Source organism: Chaetomium fimeti (assembly GCF_033439085.1).
Source record: "Chaetomium fimeti strain CBS 168.71 chromosome Unknown B0H64scaffold_4, whole genome shotgun sequence".
NCBI classification, from domain to species: domain Eukaryota; kingdom Fungi; phylum Ascomycota; class Sordariomycetes; order Sordariales; family Chaetomiaceae; genus Chaetomium; species Chaetomium fimeti.
In genome coordinates, this window is record NW_026944332.1 from 3083782 (window position 1) to 3101479 (window position 17698).

The window sequence follows — 17698 nt, forward strand, 5'->3', positions numbered from 1 at the left end:
CCCAGACCGACACCGAAAGGCGGAAAGGCGACGACACTGAGGGGGACCACAGCGACTCCTGGGCCGTGGCCCTACACGACAAACACACTGTTTTTATTTCTTTTTTCTTGAGTCTTGTTTCTAAGCGACAAAAAAGTTCCCTCTCACGATGCCAGTGTCGGAGCGGTTATCATCCATCTCATCTCATTGGGAGGCCTAATCATGGTTCATTCTATTTTGTTCCTCTCTCTTCTTGTTTCCAGTCAGTGCCCTCCCTTTTCGTTCGGCTGTCTCGTGGGTGTTACATAGTCATCGTCTGCTCCGTCATCCTTGTCGTCGTTGCTTCGTTGTTAATCGGTCTAGTTAGGTAGTGAAGTGAATATGGAAGCACAAATGAACAAAGTTAGCAAGCATCCCCGGCAGGGCATCCCTGGCGAGACAGCGAGCAGTCGTCATGGCTGTTCCGGGTTAGTTGGAGTTGGGCCAAATCAGACCAACCCCGCTGCGAGTGTTGCGGTCAGGTATTTCATTACATTGTGGTGTAATTGCTTTACGCCGAACCGGAAATCGCTCGCTGGCGCGGGACACTAATGCGCTCCACTCGACGGCGCAACGGCTCGAAAACGGTTTGGTTGGCAGTGCATGAACCTGCGTTTTTTTTTTGTTTTGTTCTCCGAGTCAAGGCGGCCATTCAAGGCATTTTCGTTTCTGTGTGGTTCGTCTTGCTTCTTTCCGTCCTCGTGATCGCCGGCGCATGCATGACATTGCGCCATGCTCGGGGGCACTGGGGGTTGTTTGCTCTGATCGATTGGCGGCCGCCACGGGGATGGATATGGGATGGTGCCATCTGGCTTCCGGATACGAGATTCAAGCCTTGAGAAGGGGGATTTATGGGCACATGGGGTCCATTTCTCCCATTTTCTGGAGTGGCATGCGTGGGGTGAGTGGTGGGGAGTGGTACAGTGGGTGGGTGGAGTCGACTTGCCGGTTTTATAGGGGTACGGTGTGGAATGGAAAGATGGAAGACTGTGTCGTGGACAGGGGCTTTGCGGGGAATTGCATCATCCCGTCTTGTCGGGGGTTCTGGGCCAATCATAGAGATACAGCGGTCGGCTTTTCTCAGCCTTGCAGAGAAGGCGGAAGTTTTTGCCCGACTTTTTTTTTCCGAGTTCGGGAAATCGACAAAAGATTGGATTTGTTTGTTCAGCCTCGACATTGACAGCAAATTACTATCGTCACTCTTAGTTTAACTGAGACGAGACAGTGGCGCGCGGCTTGTTATCGGGGTTTCGCGCGTCGATTGCGCGGACGTGGTCGATCGGCCGACCAAGAGCGCTCTTCTTTCCTATGGCCTCGGATGCGACGACACCAGCAGCCCCAGCGCCGGCTGCACCTGCGGCTATGGCTGGGGCTGCTGTGAAAAAGCCGAAACTCCATGGCCGCGCCTTCTACGAGAGTCTTGGCTCACCCAAATACATCGTTGCGCCCATGGTGGACCAGTCTGAGTTTGTGAGTCACTTGCGACTTGCGCTGTGAAGAAAGAGTGGTGGGGTAGAGAGAGGGAAAGAGAAGAAGAGAAGACTAATTCTGCCATTCCTCAGGCCTGGCGCATGCTTTCACGATCCTTCCTCCCCGAATCCGAACAGTCGGGCTTGCTCGCATACTCGCCCATGTTCCACGCCCGACTCTTCAGCGAGAGCCAAAAGTACCGTGATCAGCACTTCCAGGCGACAAAACCTAACTCCGATAAAATCTACCTCGACGGTAACCCCGCCATCGACCGTCCCTTATTCGTACAATTCTGTGCAAACGAACCACAAGCGCTCCTCAGCGCGGCAAAGCTAGCCGCTCCATACTGTGATGCGGTTGATCTCAACCTGGGCTGCCCTCAGGGTATTGCCAAGAAGGGCTACTACGGCTCGTTCTTGCAGGAGGACCAGGACTTGATACACCGGCTGGTCAAGATCCTCCACGAGAACCTCGACATACCCGTTACGGCCAAGATACGGATCCTCGAAACGAAAGAGGCAACACTCAAGTATGCGCAGAACGTCCTCAGCGCGGGCGCGAGCATCTTGACGGTACATGGACGTCTGCGCGAGCAGAAGGGGCACTTGACCGGCCTCGCCGACTGGCAAATGATCCGCTATCTGCGCGACAACCTCCCGCCAGAAACAGTCCTCTTCGCCAACGGGAACGTGCTCCAGTACGAAGACATCGCCAAATGTCTCGCTGCGACCGGCGCGGACGGCATCATGAGCGCCGAAGGCAACCTCAGCAACCCAGGCATCTTCGCCGCGCCGCCGTTAGCGGGCCAAGAACCGCGCGGCTACTGGCGCGGGAAGGACGGCAAGGGCGGGTGGCGCGTCGACGAAGTCTTCCGCCGCTACCTCGACATCATCCACCAGCACGTACTCGGCGTAGCCCCACCGCAGCGGCGCCCGCTATTCGTCCCCGGCGACGGCGACACGGCGTGGCTGGCCGAAGAGATCACGCTGCCGGAGCCGGAGGGCCCCCGGAAGCGGCGCGGCGACGCGGCCAAGGACAACCCGGCGCTGCTGGCGGCCAACTTTGTCGGCATGCAGCCGCACCTGTTCCACCTGCTGCGGCACTTCGTGTCGCGCCACCACGACGTGCGCGCCGCGCTCGGCCGCGCCCGCCTCGGCGAGATGGCCCATTACGAGGCCCTCTGCCGCATGGTCGAGAAGAAGGTCGCCGAGGGCCTGTGCGAGTATGATGCTACCGGCGGCGCTAGCGTTGATGCGGATATGCCGACCACCACGCCCGAGCAGGAGGCGGATCCGGAGAGCTCTGCCCGCGCCATCCGCGAGTGTAAGCGGCCGTGGTGGGTTGTGCAGCCGATTATTCGGCCGCTGCCTAAGGAGGCTATGGCCAAGGGCGCGATACAGATGAGCAAGAAGGAGCGGAAGCGGGTGGCGGCGGAGATGGAGGGGAAGGAGGAGAAGGACGCGAAGAAGAGGGGTGGGGAAGTGGCGGGGGGTAAGGAGGCTGCCGTGACCGCTGCGGTGACGGAGTCGCTGGAGAAGACGACGAGCTATCCGTCGAGTGGGCTGGTCAGCGGTTGAGAGGCCCGAGAGGGCTGCCTTTTGGTGGGTGATCTCACCACCGGGGGCAGAACCAAGACTCGTACGTGGAAAGGCGGACTCAGTCCCCTGATCCGATCCGAACGTCGGCCGACTTCCTGGGGCTACGGCCCGACAAGGTCCGGGAGGAACTACGAGCTCAGCTACACGGGGTGGTTATCCCGTGTGATATTGGGCTCTCCAGCCCTACAACTTCCGCCCCCTTCCCAAGCTCTAGACGGGATATTGGCCCAACGGGATAGAACCAACAGCAGCACATACAGGACAAGTCACAGACAAGGGCCGACTGTTGCCGGCAGAGCTTCTTTTTCGATATCGGAGCATGTGGTAGATGTTATCACGGTGTGGACCTACAACGTGAAAGAGGCAATGATATACAACATGTTGATGGAGCCATATCGGCAGTCTGCTTCCAGAAGCTGTTGTTTGACTTTGCTCGCATTCATCCCCTCACCATGGAAAGTTGAATTTCAGGGGCAAGTCATGTTTTTAGTAGAGGCTCGTCTGGTGTCACTACCATTTTCCTGGCAGCATTTTTGTCTTATCATTTTATCATTTACATAGATCCTGCGCGGAGAAACCCGCCTTTCACCCACTTCTTGCGGGCCGGGAGGAAGAGTTCGGCGGTCTCAGGTCCTTGCAGTTCACGGCGTGGGCCTTGCGTGAGACTGGGGACCCAATCCCGGCAGGACCAGCGCCGATCGTTGATTCGGGACAAGTCGCCTGGTATGTCCAGATTGGGTCGAGACACTCCTTCGAAACGCCACCCAATGTCAGCAAGGAATGCATGTCAGACTCGGCGGACTCAAAGCTTCGAATGGCGGCCGCAGGGAGCATCGCCCGTTGGCCTTGCGGCTTATGGATAGGCGTCTGGCTTCGTCAAGCTGCAGTTTCTATTGTCGAACGAAACCGCAGCGGAGCCAACAAGCGCGCGCGGTGCGACGGATGCCCACAACAACCCCTGTCGTGCCGTGCTGCTGTGCCGCGGTCCCGCTGTTTGGGAGGGCCCGATGATACATTGAGAACCTCCAGGGGGGGTTATGGACGGGCCCCCTTCAGGGCCGAAGCCACAAGAGACGGGAATAGGCTGTGCCGTCGATCGCCAGGGCTAAAGGGTATTCAGGCCAGACCAGGGATCATGGCCGATTCCTTTCTCGTCGTTCCTCATTCCATCACTTGCAATTCGCAGTTTGGAAACTCGCGACCGGCAACCCGCGCGTAACAAAAGTAAGACCACCCTCTTTCCGTTGCGGCCGGCAGCTCGTGCATCAACAACGGCATGCAACAGCCGGGGTGGGCCAATGGGCCCGGGCCCGGGCCCTCCGACCTGCCCGAGGCCGTCGACCGGGACGATATGCTACCAGAAGTCGTCCCACCGGACCACCCACAATTCGCCTATGAACATGACAAGCATCTCACGCCGGGGTACTCGACGACGACAGGATACGATTACTACGGATCGCCAACTACCGCGGTCAACAATGAAGAGCCGCCGCCGCGTCTGATATTGGGGTTACGGCGGCGCACGTTTATTATACTGGCCGTGATAATCGGCTTGCTGATTGTCGGCATCGGCGTCGGCGTTGGTCTCGGCGTCGGTCTCAACGCGTCAAGTAACGATGACCCGGCACCCGTTGCTCCCCCGACCGAGAACCCTGACCCTAACGGCAACTTGTTCGAGGGGTCGTCGCTGGCCGCCTCCAACTACACGGACACGGACGGGTTCATCCATCTCTACGTGTTCTTCCAGGCGGCGAACGAGGAACTGCTCACATCGAAATGGGACTCGCAGAACAAGACATGGGAGACCATGTCCATCTCCAAGATCCTCTCCGACACCGGCCTGAACCTCAGCCTGATCCCCGCCTCCCCCATCGCCGCCTACACCTACACCAACCCCACCTTCCAGACGCGCGTGTACTTCCTCACGACGAACAACTCGATCCGCGAGATCATCTCGTCCGAGGACCCGACCCTGAAGACCAACTGGCGGCAAGGCCAGCTCGGCAGCAACCGACTGCTCACGGCGGCCAGGGGATCCAAGCTCGCGGCGCTGCGGCCGCACTGCGGGACGAGCACCAACTGCCAGGTCAACTACCCGTGGCTGGCGATCGCGTACCAGGGCGAGGGCGGGGTGATCGCGGTCTCGCGCGCCGACGAGTGGGAGCCCATGGACATCGAGTTCGGCCCGGCCGAGCCCGGCGCCGCCATCGGCCTGTCGAGCGTCATGCGCAGGGGCAACATCACCGACGTCGGCTGGAGCCTCTTCTACGACGAGGACGGCACCCTGCAGGAGTTCAACTCGGAGAAACTCCTCGGCGACTGGACTAGAGGTATGTAACCACAAACCAACTCTCCTCCCCTCACCCCCGGCCATGTCGGCGACGGTGTGCTTTCTCTGCGGACACATACACCTCCTTTACCCCTGAAATAACACTAACCCACCACCCTCCAGGCCCATCAACGGGATTCGCCCCGGACGCCTCCGGCCCCAACATCGCCTCCTTCTCGTACGAGCTCGTCAACATGATGATCCTCAACGTGGACCCGGACGGGGACCTGGAGATGCGGAGGTGGGAGGGGCAGGACTGGAGCGGGCTGGAGCCGCCGAACCTGCTGGCGGGCGACGGCGCGCCCGACGAGCCCAAGTTCTCGGCCGTGGCCGGCACGTCGCAGCGCCGCGTGTTTGGCGTCGTCAACGGCACCATCCACCAGTGGGAGTTCTTCACGCTGAGTCCCCTGCAGTGGGCGTATCGGGGGACGGTGCCGACGACTTTTGAGCCGTGAGTGGTGGGAGACGATGGGCGATGTTTTGGTGCGGATTCTGTATATGCCACGATACCCGGGTTTTTTGTGTGTTTATTTGTTATTATTCTTCTTCTTCGTTGGAACATATCTACTAAATTGTAGAATAGGGGGGTAGGTATTACTTGGCTTTTGGGGGCGAAGGGGAAGGGGTTGGGACATCAAAAACACACACAAACAAGGAACGAACACATAGCTTGTTTGTGAAGGCGGAGGGAGACTACTATTGGACTGAAGAATAATACAGCAGTGACGTGAGCGCTGAGAACACCCTCAGGGGTATCAAAGTCAAACTCGATATTCAAGCCAACCCAAAAAAGTGTATATCCAAAGAAGGACCGCATGACTAGGTAGGGAATCAAGGAACCAGCCACCCCCGCCGAGACGCCAGACCCGAGCTCTAAACCAACAACCCCGTCGAAAGCAGCGCCATAACCAGCACCACGCCCGTGGGCACCCACGCGATGAGCCTCCCAGCCCCGGCCTCCCTGACCCCCACGGCGGCATTGTTCCACAGCATGACCGGCTTCCCCAGCTCCGGCGTATCGTCGACACTACAGACGGCACCGCACCCCTTGCCCTCGGCGGCGTCATCATCCCTCCTGACTTTGCTGTTCTTGGTAGCGTGCTCCGGGTCGGTGTTGTTGTACATGATCTCCAGCCACTGGACCTGCAGGTAGGCGGCGTCGAGCAGGGTCATGTTGCCGGTCCACTTGCCGCCGTCGCTCCAGACGTTGAGGATGACGTTGCTCTCGTCGCGGGGCGCCTGGAAGGCGATCTGGGCCGTCATCTCGTCGTCGACGTACCAGGTGGTCAGCCCCGGGGTCCAGTCCATGCGGTGGACGGCCCAGGCGGTCCAGTCGAGGCCGCCGGGCATGGTGGCGTTGCGCGTGGCCTCGGCGATGACCTCGCCGTCGTCCGTGTAGGCCGGCTGGTTGGTGTAGTGCATCACGTTGCGCGGGTCCGCCGTGCGGATCTCCAGGTCCGCCTCCTGCACGTCCGCCAGCGTCTCCCCGCCCCGGTACGTGAACATGCCCGTGATGGCCCCCGCCGCCCCCACCGTGCGCGCCCGCATCCGCAACGAGAGGTACTTGAAGTCGCTCGAGACGGATTCGATCTCGGCGGCCGTCTGGAAGCCCCGCAGGCGCTGTGTGCGCATGGTGAGGTATGTCTGCGAGGACGGGTCGGGCTCCGTGTTGGCCTCGATGTAGACGTTGTTGGGCGAGTTGGTCATGGTCACGGTGGAGTCGCCGCGCGCATTGTTGCTGTTGTTCCAGCTGCCCAGCCACCAGAAGCTGGTCCAGTCTGTGCTTTTGAAGTAGTCGCTGGTCACGGGCGCGCCGGGGCTCCCCTCTAGGTCCTGGACAACGGCCGGCACGCCGGCATAGTCGGCGAGACTACGGAAGTCGAAGAACCGGTGGTTCGTGAAGTAGGTGCTTGTGTCGTCGTTATTCCGGTAGCAGCCGCATTGTGAGTCGTCAGTGAGGGTAGGTTCTGCTGTGGCCAGGGGGACAACGGCGGAGATGAGGAGCACCAGTGAGGATAACGCGGCAGGCAGAGAGGGTATCCGTTTTATCGACTCCATCGTCACCTGCTGTGGGTTAAGTACCCGGAGAGTACCCTCAGGGAGATAAATATAAACGGGAGCTATCAAGTCCAAGTAGGCCCGGGGTCCTCAACAGGGGAACACGTGCGAAGCTGTCACTGACGCGGGACGGGAGACGGCATGCGGGAAGAGCACATGGAAGCTGGGAAAGACGAAGGGGGGTATCCCGCTCTGGGATGGATGGAATCATATACAAACGGAGAAAGCCCGAGCCGTTAGGATGGATGGACTCGATATCCACTGTGGGAACGAAAGCTTGACCACTCTAAGTAAGCCCGGTTCAGGCAACCGCTCCTGCATAGGGGCCTGGCCTCGACCAAGCTGCGCGGACTTTTCCAGAAGAGGCTGTAGGTATTGTGGAATGTGCCATTGCATGGACGGTCTGCGTTGTGGTCTTCAGCCACTGGCTCGAGCGAATCTATTGGTCAATGCCTCGGGGGGCACGCCGGCGATCCAGACCGGGCGTGGGAGCGGCACATCAGGGCGACTGACACCAGACGGGCCGGACCTGGTTGCTCATCCCAGCGAATCGGTGTCGGTCCACATGCGAGTACAGCAGGCCATGAAGAACGGCCGGCGTGCTAGGATCAGCATTTTACCATACAAGGTGTGCGTACTCTGCAGCAGGTTGGCGGCCAACGATATATCCGGCTAAAGAGAGGTCGGCTGGACGGCCTAAAAATGGACGAAATAGAGAGCTCGCTCGGCAAGATATTGATGGAGGCTCTCGCCGATCCTACGATAAACCCCAAATCCAGGGTAACACTTGTTGTATGGATGTGACGCTGGGCGCTTGCGCTATCTCAGCCGTCGCAGTCGTCGTAGTCCCGGGGACGCAGGTCTGAAGATGAAACGGGGGCGAGTATAAGAAGCGGAGGCGCTCTTGTCGATGACTTCCTGTTTGTGCTCAGGATGGACAGTTGGGCACTTGCCATCGATTGCGTATGACGTGTAAATCCGCGGCAGACCGAAGATGCCGGATGTCAGGTCGAAGGGTTATTCCGTCAGACCAGGAAAGACACGATGCCACGATGCCACAGTACCTCCACAGCAATGACACTGCAACTCGGAGTCTCGCCGAGCCGATCGGGTTGCTGCAGGTGACAGGCGGCTCAAGATAAGTAAATACTACGTCTGAAAAGAAAAGCCTGGTGATAACTTTTGCTTCTCCGAATAAGGGCTAGTTGGTTGATCATAAAAAAAAAAGGGAAATGGGAATGGCCTAACGCAGTGAAAGAGGAAGGAGGAACGGTTTAAGCTTCGGGGATTTTGACGATCAGAACGGCAGTGCCTGGCATTCGGCAGCGGCCCGACAGGCTGTTCGAACCATTCTGTGCTTGGCATGCAAGAACACGATAGCGAGGCGCTGGTGACCCGATTATCACATAACCCTGGTTAACGTCGGCATATGACCTTCCATCCTCTCAAAACCGCCACTTCTTTGCATCTCGGCTACGTGCATTCCCTTTTCCAACTTCACAGCATCTCCACCTAGGTCAGAGTCCAAGCGTGTGCAGAACAACGCCGAATTTTGGCACTCTATGAACGATTCGGTTATCAATTCTTCCATCTGTTGCTCACAGCACCGGGCACTGTCGGCATGCGACCCGTGACAATCTGAAAATCCCATTTCAGACTACTTTCACTTCCCCTCCAACCCGTGTGTGTGGGATAGCTTCACCATGGCATCCTCTGCTGTAGCCGAAGCTTCGGGTCTTCCACCCGAGGCACAGACCGAGAAGCCAAATGAAAGCCCTGCCCAATCGCCAGAGCAATCGCCAGAGACAGCCGGGCAACAGGAGGAGTCAGAATCCCCTGCCGAACCGCAAGGCTCCCCGTCCCCTTCAGATTCCCATTCCGAAGGCGAGTACTCCGGATCCGAGGCCGACGAGCAACGCGACCCGAAAATCACTGAAAAGTCACAACCACCACTTCCGAACGAACCTCTCCCCGGCCACGACAGCACCGGGCCCCCACTCCCAAACGAACCTCTGCCTTCCGATCCTACTGCACCACCCCTCCCTGCGGAACCGATACCCGAGCCCGAAGACGACGGATGGGAGTTCCACTGGAACCCCAACGACCAGTCCTACTGGTTCTACAGCCGCTTCACCGGCGCGTGGCAAAAAGAGAATCCACGGGTACCAGTCGCCAGCACCTCCACTGCGAACCCCCCAACCACAGCCCCAGCCGACCCCGGCCCGGCGCCACCACCCGCCGACGGCAGCACGGCCCTCAGCAACCCGACCTCGGTCGCGGGCGGCTACAACCCGGCCATACACGGCGACTACGACGAGAACGCGTGGTACGCACAGAACCTCCACGGCGCGGCGGGCGCGGGCGCGGGCGCGGGCGCGGGCGGCAGCAACCCCGCCGATCCAACCGGCGCTGGCGGCGGCGCCGCGGACGAGTACGCGTCGGCGGCCTTGTTCAACCGGCACACGGGCCAGTGGCAGACGGCGGAGCAGGGGGCGGAGCGGCACTCGGACGAGGCCAAGAGCCGGCGGCAGATGCGCGCCTTCTTCGACGTCGACGCCGCCGCCAACATGCACGACGGCCGCAGCCTCAAGGCCGAGCGCTCGGGGATCAAGCCTAGTCGTTCGGAGTTGAAGGCGTTTAAGGAGAAGAGGAGGGCGAAGAAGGAGGAGAAGAGAAGGGCTTGGTTGAGGGATTGATTTTTGGGTTTGGGTTTTTGTTTCTTTTTTTTCTTCTTCTTTTTTTTTTTTCAAGACGGGGTAATTGTTTTTGATTTCGTCGCGCTGTTGCTGGCTGCGGATTTGCGCTGCGTTTCTTTTGGTGTGTTACAACAGGCTGGTGCGGCCAGCTGAGGCCGATTCTGCCCACGGAGCGGTGCGACGGGATAAAGATTTACCTTGGGTACCAGCTCGGAGGGAAGGGTCTGTTCGATACCTAGTTTTCCTTCTTGTAGGCATTTTCACGGACATGGCTGGGCTGGGCGCAATGAGCAGACAGGCAACGGCAATGGCGACGGCTACGGCAGTGGTATAGGCGTTGGAGAGTTTGGCGTGATGGTTTAAGATGGCGGCAGATGGACATGCAACGCCTCGGAGCAAGTCAGTCTCGAGAAGAGATCATGATATCGGGGATAGACAGGCAACCATTTTGGAGGCTGCCTCAAATTTGTAAACTACATACGAACAGCAAGAATTGCTCAGATATATACCCGACTGCACAATGCCCAAGTCTAACCCCATCCCTCACTCCTCTTCTTCTTCCTCGTCATCGTCCAGCGTCATATCAATCTGAACGCTCCCCTCACTATCACTCTCATCTCCGCTTTCCTCTTTCTCATCGACCGGCTTAGCCTTGGGCATAACAGCCACCTGCGCGGCTGCCGCCTTCCCCGTGTCAACCCGCTTCGGCGGCTTGCCCACCTCGACCTCAAACAGCTCGCTCTTGCGCTTTAGCGGTGACGCCGGTCGCACCGGCACCGCCTGTGTCTTTTCCGCAGTGCTAGTGACCACCGCAAAGGGGTTGACACTCTCCGCCACCGCCGAACCCGACGCGTTCTCATCAACGTCCATAGCATCCACCCCCCAACCGCCCGCCACCTTCCCCGTCGCCTTCTCCGTTTTACTCCCTTCCTCCCCCTCCCCCACACCACCCCCAACCTCCTCCTCCTCCTCCTCCTCCTTCCCTTCCACTCCGATCTCCCCATCCCCAGCCAACCCCCCATGCACATCCCGATCCCACTCCCCCACCCCCCCATCCACCCCCCTCCCACCACCACCACCACCCCTAACCAAATTACTCCTCACCACCTCCACCGCCTGATCCCCCGGAAACCGCCTCACCAAAAACGGCAGGATGCTCGCATAATACCGCCCGCGGCTGTCGCGGTACGGGTGCAGGCAGCTGGCCAGCATGGCGTCGCGGCTGTGCGAGAGGATGGCCGTGCGGTCGAGGAGCCCGCGGATGTCGGGGGCGAGGGCGGATTGCGGGAGGTGGGAGAGGAGGTGTGGGAGGAGGGTGGTGCTTGCGGTGAGGTGCGGGGGTTGGTGCTGGGTTTGGGAGGTGGTGGATGGGGGGGTGGTGAGGTAGGCGTCGGCGTTGGTGAGGGTGGAGGTGGTGGAGTTGGGGTTGGGTTTTTGTTGGGGTTGTTTTGTGGTGGTGGTGTTGGTAGTAGTAGTAGTAGGGGGGGTGGGGTCGAGGTGGCCTGTTGAGAGGAGGATGTCGTGGCAGGCGGATTGGATTAGTGGCGTGATAGAGTCGACGGTGAGTTTGGGGAGGGTCAGGCCCGAGAGGAGGAGGAGTTGGCTGGTAAGCGTGTAGGCGGTCTCGCGCATGGCGGGGATGTGCCGGCTCGCGGTGGAGACGCGGACCATTTGGTCGAGAATGTCGGTGGCGAGGGGGACGGCGTTTTCGCGCAGACGGCGGATGAGGGCGTGGTGTAAGCGCAAGACGGCGATGTGGATATCGGGCAGGACGCTCCACAGCTCGGCCTTCTCGTCCCTGCCGATGGCGGGGTTGGTCTCGACAGAGTCCTCGGAGCCGGAGGGGGGGCGTCACGAGTGTTATCCTCGCGGCGAGATCAAGAAGTTCCCCGAGCGGGACGGTGATGGGGGCCTTGGTGGGGTTGTTGAAGTACTCGGCGAGGAACTCGAGTTGACCGATTAGTCTCTCGGCGCCAGCCTGCACACCAATCCATGATGGAAGTTCCTCGCCTGTATCACTCCCTCCCGAGGGTTCAGGGCCGGAGCGAACGGCCTGGTTCCTATACCCGGTAGCCGACTCCCAAGATTCGACCACAGCACGGAAGATCTGGTCAACTGTGCCATGGGAGTCGACGATGGTTGACCGAATACCCGCCGCCCATTCTTCGCTGCTGCCATTTTTGGGCGCAGTATATGACAACAAGATAAACAGCCGACGAGAGCTCTCCCTCAAGCTCCGAGGTACAACAACATCATCAGACGAAGTCGGGGCGATGTAGGTCCGGAGAGCGGTCTTCATTTGGGGGGCGGACGGCCGCAAGGTGGTCGGGTAGAGCACCACAAGCTTGGACAGAGAGCAGGCGACAGTGTCGATGAAGGAGGTCGGCACCTTTGGGGGTTTGCCCGAGGCGGGGGCCTTGATGAGCTGGAGGCAGGCCGTCACGTAGCTCGGGAGTGTCGGAGTGACCATTTCCCTAATCAGGGTCTGGTATCCCTGGAGCAGCACGTAGATCTTAGTCAAAGTGACGATGCATAGCTCTTTGGAGGCTAGGGGGTCGGATTTCTGGGAATTGTCAGTCTTTTATCGTTCTCAGACTTAAGCTCTAGTTTCACACACCTGCAGCACTCCGATCAGGCCCCTAAGCCAAGGGTCCGATGCCCGCAAGCTCTCCCATCCCCCCACGTCGATGACAGCCTTAATTAGACACACAGCAGCGAACCGGCCCGCGGGACTCTTTCCATTCAGGAGGGTTGTGATGTGTGTCCTGAGCTTATGCACTAGCATTGGCGTCTCTGACGACTTGTCCTTGGCCTTATTCGCATCCTGTGGCGCAGACAATGGTCCGCCGCAGCGAAGCACATGGTTGACGAGCAGCGGACAGAGGCGCGGGAGGTCATCAACGGGCGTTGATGCCAACCTACGGCAGAGCACTTTCAAATCGGGCGGCGCAGCCATGTCGAGGTATGTTGGTCTGTCCGGTCTGGGGATTTGAGGAAAGACGAAAAGTGAGTGTTGAAGAAATCGACGGCTTATCGTTTGAAATTTGAGATTATCGATAGACCATGAGTTCAACCTTGGCTCGGGAATATGAACACCGACGTGCGGTACTAGGATGACCGAAAATACCGAAGATTGGATTGGAGATATGCCACAAAAGAGTCATACTCGCAAAAGCAATCCCTTCCACAACACCTTCAAACATGAAATACTGCGTAGTCTTCCGCTTGAGATTTTCGTGTCGTTGAAGCTTCACTTACCCCTGTAAGAAGTGGGCTGGCCAATCCCGATCCGCTGTTGGCCGTTGCATGTGCCGAGTGGGGGCCACGCGTTGCAGGGGGTTGCCCAAGATCTCAAGCCCCATAAGCTTTTTATCTGCTCCTGGTATTAGTGCCTGTCCATCATCAACCCGCCGTAATCACCCCCTGACGAACACCCACCGCCTCGAGGTTCCAGCAACGTTTGCTCGACGTCCATACAGCTACGGCACTCGCAAGAACACTCTCCGTCCGCATGCCTTGTAGAATAAAGTCACCGTAGTGCGAGTTGGCTTTCCAACAAGGCAACATGGTAATTCATCCCACCCTTGGTATCTTCAAGGACCCGCCGCTGACGGACCCGACCCATCCATCTAGCCCGACCCAGTAAAGGCCGCCCGTTACCTCCAACAGCTCGACGACGCCCGCTGCGATGAGAATTGGGATGCCGTGCCCGAGTTAATCCGCAAGGTGCGGAAGCACGCCCCGGACCGGTCCTGTACGCCGCTTTGCCCAATTCACCCCCACTCTCCCCCAATTCCAACCTGACCGGCCCCTCCCCTTGTCTAGGCCTCACCCTGACCGCCGAAATCGAACACGCCATCGCCAAAGCGAACCCCAAACCGACACCTTCCGACCGAGCCACCTCCGCCGACAGCACCGCCCACTCGTCCACAGGGGCCACCACCCCGGCCGGCCTCGAAGCAGCCAACCACCTCCCCACCCTCCTCACCGCAATCGACGCCGAGTCCCACCGCCCCGAAGACCGCTTCCAAGCGCGCGTCTGCGCGGGCTGGCTGCTCTGGGTGCTGCGCGAGTACCCAGCCGCACTCGCCCGCCTCCCACGCACACTCCTCGACCACGAACCCTCGGCGGAAGAAGGCGGCGACAACAACAACACCGCCAACGAAGACGGCCTGCCCGGCGGCGGCAGCGGCCTATCAGAATGGACCAAAGTCTGCGGCCTCAAAGCCGCCTACCTACGAGCAAACTGCCTGGCGCGGGACGGGCAGCGCGAGGGCGCCCTCGACGCCTTCGAGGCCGCGCTGCCCGCGCTGGCCGCCGTGTGGGCGGCGGGGCCCGCCGACGCCCGCCAGCAGACCCGCTACTGGGCCGAGCTGTTCCTGACCGAGTACTGCATGCTCGCCGCCCAGGCGCTGCGCGACGGCGTGCGCTCGCTGCGCGGGCCGGACTCGTTGGGCTGTTTTCGGACGTGGGCGCGGTATTGGTCCGCCGTGGGGAAGGGCGGGCCTGTTCCGGGGGGTTATGGGTTCCGTGGGTCGGTGCCGCGGCGTCAGGTGTGGGGGGAGTATTATTTTGCGGTGTCGGAGGTGCTGCAGGGGGATTTGCCGTTCCCGACGGGGTATTCGGTTGTGGTGAGCGGTGGGGAGAATTCGGCAAGGAGTCGGCTGCGGGCGGAGCTGAAGCAGGTCGAGGCGGCTTATCAGGGGCTGTTGTTCGGCGAGACGCGGTTCCCCAAGGCGGACGAGGAGCGGTTGGAGGTGGAGGAGTTTGTGCGGCGGATGATGCGGAACTGGGAGATCTTGAACGGGAGGGGGTGGAAGGAGCATGAGTTGGGTGCTGGGGGGAGGGAAGCGCTGTGTCGGAACACGCTGGAGAGCCTGTATGGCGCCGCGGCGAAGACGTACCACTCGACGGCGATCTTGAGGCACCTGTTCACCGTCCACCTCGCCGTGGCCGAGTTTGACCTGGCTTTCATGGCGTTTGACTCGTGGCTTGAGCTGGTTAAGAAGGGCAAGGCGCGCGTGCAAAAGACGGGCCACCGCGAGCCTGCCCTGGACGACAACGCGACCGTGTTGGAGACCATCTCGACTGGCATCGCAGCTCTGTGCCGGTTTGGCAGCAGGGAGGCGGCCGAAAAGGCACACAAACTGGCGGAGGAGCTCGAGGATATTGTTGAAGAAGAGGAGGGCCGTGATTCGGACACCACCGATCCAGACGACGAGGTGCCGCCGAACATTCTGGCCGTGGCGTGGCAGTCGGTCGGGTTGGCTCAGGCCGAGTGGGCGCGCATGACGTACGACTCTGAGGTTCGCACCACGATCCAGGAGAAGGCGATTCAATGCCTCGGAAGGTCACTGTCGCCCCGCTTCGGCCAAGCTGTCGACGCGCGGGGTGTGTTTGCCCTGGGAGTGTTGTTCGCCGAGCAGCGCAAGCTGTCGGCGTCCATTGAGCTGGTCAAGACGGCGCTTCTTACCGAAAAGTCCCTTAGCACAAGCCAGGAGCTGCGCCTGGGGCCATATTGGCGGGAACGGTCGCTTATTCCCCTCTGGCATCTTCTGGCACTCATGCTCAGTGCTCGACAGGAGTATGTCATGGCCGCCAGGGCTTGCGAGGGCGCTATCGAACAGTTCAAGGATCCGAACGTACTGTTTGGGAGTAGACATCTGGACAGTGGCGTCCGGAGCGAGCACCTGAAAGAGGCCGGGTTCAAAGACAAGTCGGGAGATGGGATCGTGGATGAGATGGACGACTACGAGAAGGAGAGCATTCTGCAGATCAAGATGACGCAGCTCGCCATCCTCGAGGTGATTGAAGGCCCTGCCGTCGCTGTCAATGCTAGCACGGAGCTGCTCACTCTATTCCCGCGGCTGTTTGGCGATTTGGAACAGAAGGTCGAGCTTTCCAAAGCCGAGCCGCCAAAGACAGCTGCCACGCTACGCAGCTTCAGGGGAAGCGTCTTCGGTAGCAGGTCGGAAAAGACCCATCCGAGGCAGAGCGTCGTGAACAACAACGAGAAACTGGCGACGATACCCTCCCGACCGCAGACCACACAGACAACCCAAAGCATCGCAACCACGGTCCAATCATCTAACGACGCAGCTGATCCATACTCGAGCCGCAGGTCGACCAAGTCGGCCAAGTCGGATGACATCAAGCGGACCCGCAATAGTCTGCGCAAACGCGACCGGAGCGGCAGTCGGCGTCGCGCGCTCAGCACAGGTGGGCCGCCGGTGCCCCCTATCGACGGCGACAAATATTTTGCCGCCTTCGACGAGCGGGGCCTGCCAAATTACTTCCCCCCCAAGCAAACGGTCGAGCCCCCGAGGGAAACATCCGGCAGGTCATCATCCCGCTCGAGGACAGAGGTGGCGGCTGGGCAGGTGGCTCCGGCGTTCTCGCCCTTGCTCCCGTTTGTCCAATTCTCGCCCGACCATAACCGGCGGCGGAGGAAGGCGATCCTGGTGAAGGTGTGGCTGGTGATTGCGGGCTTCTATCGCCGGGCCGGGCTCCTCGATGACGCAAGCAAAGCGGCTGCTGAGGCGCAGGGAGTTGCGCAGAGCCTCGAGGCGGACGTGGTGAACGAGACTTCGGAGGCGCTGTTGGTGCGGCAGGTTGGCTGGGGGATGGAGAAGAGTGCCGAGGAGGTTCTCGCGGATGTTTGGGCCGAGGTAAGAGCACTGCAATATGAATATGGTGTGGAAGGGCCGACGCTGACTGACTACGCACAGAAAGGAAACCTCTCCCTTGCGCGCGAGCGGCCATACCAGGCGCGCGCCGACTTTGAGACGGCGCTGACGCACTTCCCCGACCACCCGGGCGCCATTGTCGGGCTGTCCAACATCCTCTTGGATATCTACACAGAAACCCTGCTCCCACCGCCAGCGGTGCCGGGGCTGGACCTCAACAAGCTCTCTCTCGGAGAGGATAGCATTTTCACCTCCGCACCCGACCCAACCCCCTCCCTCCCAGCGCACAACAGCAAGGAGACCACCCCCACATTGCCATCCGCGCCCCTCGGCCTCGGACCAACGCGGCCCAAACCAAACCCCCAACCAGCCGCCGCCGCCGCGGTCCTCGTCAACGGACGCCCGCTCTCCCCTACACCCGCGACAACAACAACAACAACAACAACGACATCATCATCCCTCCTCGGCGCGCCGCTGCCGCCGCCGCACAAGGCCACCTCCCTACCGCTGAACGACCGGCTGGCGGCGCGCGACCGCGCCTACGGCCTGCTCGCGGGCCTGACCAAGCTGGGCAGCGGGTGGAACTGCTCCGAGGCGTGGTTCGCGCTGGCGCGCGCGTACGAGGAGAGCGGCCAGGCGGACAAGGCGCGGAGTGCGCTGTGGTGGTGTGTCGAGCTGGAGGATGGGCGTGGGGTGAGGGAGTGGGAGGTGGTGGGGGGTGGGTATGTGCTGTAGTGTGGTGGACTTGGTGTGTGGGGGTGGTGGTGGTTGTGAGGGTGCGGAGGGGGGTATAGTAATGATAGAGTTTGGGCAATATAGACTTGTAATGATCGAGTTGGGTTT

General features: G+C 60.2%; 6 protein-coding genes across 6 annotated transcripts; 4 read left to right on the forward strand and 2 right to left on the reverse strand.

The window, feature by feature from the left end:
- Positions 1–1004: 1004 nt before the first annotated feature.
- Positions 1005–3259, forward strand: B0H64DRAFT_162993 (dihydrouridine synthase-like protein). The gene is made up of 2 exons (XM_062798626.1): positions 1005–1488; positions 1581–3259. The coding sequence occupies exons 1-2, from the start codon at positions 1327–1329 to the stop codon at positions 3063–3065; spliced, it is 1647 nt and encodes a 548-aa protein (XP_062659590.1). The 5' UTR covers positions 1005–1326; the 3' UTR covers positions 3066–3259.
- An 882-nt stretch (positions 3260–4141) lies between these two features.
- On the forward strand, positions 4142–6079 carry B0H64DRAFT_162996 (uncharacterized protein). Its single transcript, XM_062798627.1, has 2 exons — positions 4142–5416; positions 5539–6079. The coding sequence occupies exons 1-2, from the start codon at positions 4363–4365 to the stop codon at positions 5868–5870; spliced, it is 1386 nt and encodes a 461-aa protein (XP_062659591.1). The 5' UTR covers positions 4142–4362; the 3' UTR covers positions 5871–6079.
- B0H64DRAFT_162997 (concanavalin A-like lectin/glucanase domain-containing protein) lies at positions 6080–7594 on the reverse strand. The gene has a single exon (XM_062798628.1). It carries the CDS (start codon positions 7471–7473, stop codon positions 6289–6291), a length of 1185 nt encoding a protein of 394 aa, XP_062659592.1. The 5' UTR covers positions 7474–7594; the 3' UTR covers positions 6080–6288.
- A 1374-nt stretch (positions 7595–8968) lies between these two features.
- Positions 8969–10408, forward strand: B0H64DRAFT_460999 (uncharacterized protein). The gene has a single exon (XM_062807484.1). It carries the CDS (start codon positions 9177–9179, stop codon positions 10167–10169), a length of 993 nt encoding a protein of 330 aa, XP_062659593.1. The 5' UTR covers positions 8969–9176; the 3' UTR covers positions 10170–10408.
- B0H64DRAFT_461001 (rRNA processing/ribosome biogenesis-domain-containing protein) lies at positions 10409–13125 on the reverse strand (the record flags this gene model as incomplete). Its single annotated transcript, XM_062807485.1, has 3 exons — positions 10409–11999; positions 12070–12732; positions 12787–13125. The coding sequence occupies 3 exons, from the start codon at positions 13123–13125 to the stop codon at positions 10713–10715; spliced, it is 2289 nt and encodes a 762-aa protein (XP_062659594.1). The 3' UTR covers positions 10409–10712.
- A 442-nt stretch (positions 13126–13567) lies between these two features.
- On the forward strand, positions 13568–17639 carry B0H64DRAFT_360257 (uncharacterized protein). Its single transcript, XM_062801697.1, has 4 exons — positions 13568–13737; positions 13803–13923; positions 13995–16837; positions 16898–17639. The coding sequence occupies exons 1-4, from the start codon at positions 13735–13737 to the stop codon at positions 17588–17590; spliced, it is 3660 nt and encodes a 1219-aa protein (XP_062659595.1). The 5' UTR covers positions 13568–13734; the 3' UTR covers positions 17591–17639.
- The last annotated feature ends 59 nt before the right edge of the window (positions 17640–17698 follow it).

Coding starts and splice junctions, on each gene's coding strand:
- B0H64DRAFT_162993 (XM_062798626.1), top strand. CDS start 1,327: ATGGCCTCGGATGCGACGACACCAGCAGCCCCAGCGCCGGCTGCACCT. Junction 1,489..1,580: donor TGGTGGACCAGTCTGAGTTT/GTGAGTCACTTG, acceptor GCCATTCCTCAG/GCCTGGCGCATGCTTTCACG.
- B0H64DRAFT_162996 (XM_062798627.1), top strand. CDS start 4,363: ATGCAACAGCCGGGGTGGGCCAATGGGCCCGGGCCCGGGCCCTCCGAC. Junction 5,417..5,538: donor CCTCGGCGACTGGACTAGAG/GTATGTAACCAC, acceptor ACCACCCTCCAG/GCCCATCAACGGGATTCGCC.
- B0H64DRAFT_162997 (XM_062798628.1), bottom strand. CDS start 7,473: ATGGAGTCGATAAAACGGATACCCTCTCTGCCTGCCGCGTTATCCTCA.
- B0H64DRAFT_460999 (XM_062807484.1), top strand. CDS start 9,177: ATGGCATCCTCTGCTGTAGCCGAAGCTTCGGGTCTTCCACCCGAGGCA.
- B0H64DRAFT_360257 (XM_062801697.1), top strand. Junction 13,924..13,994: donor GCACGCCCCGGACCGGTCCT/GTACGCCGCTTT, acceptor CCCCTTGTCTAG/GCCTCACCCTGACCGCCGAA. Junction 16,838..16,897: donor TCGCGGATGTTTGGGCCGAG/GTAAGAGCACTG, acceptor GACTACGCACAG/AAAGGAAACCTCTCCCTTGC.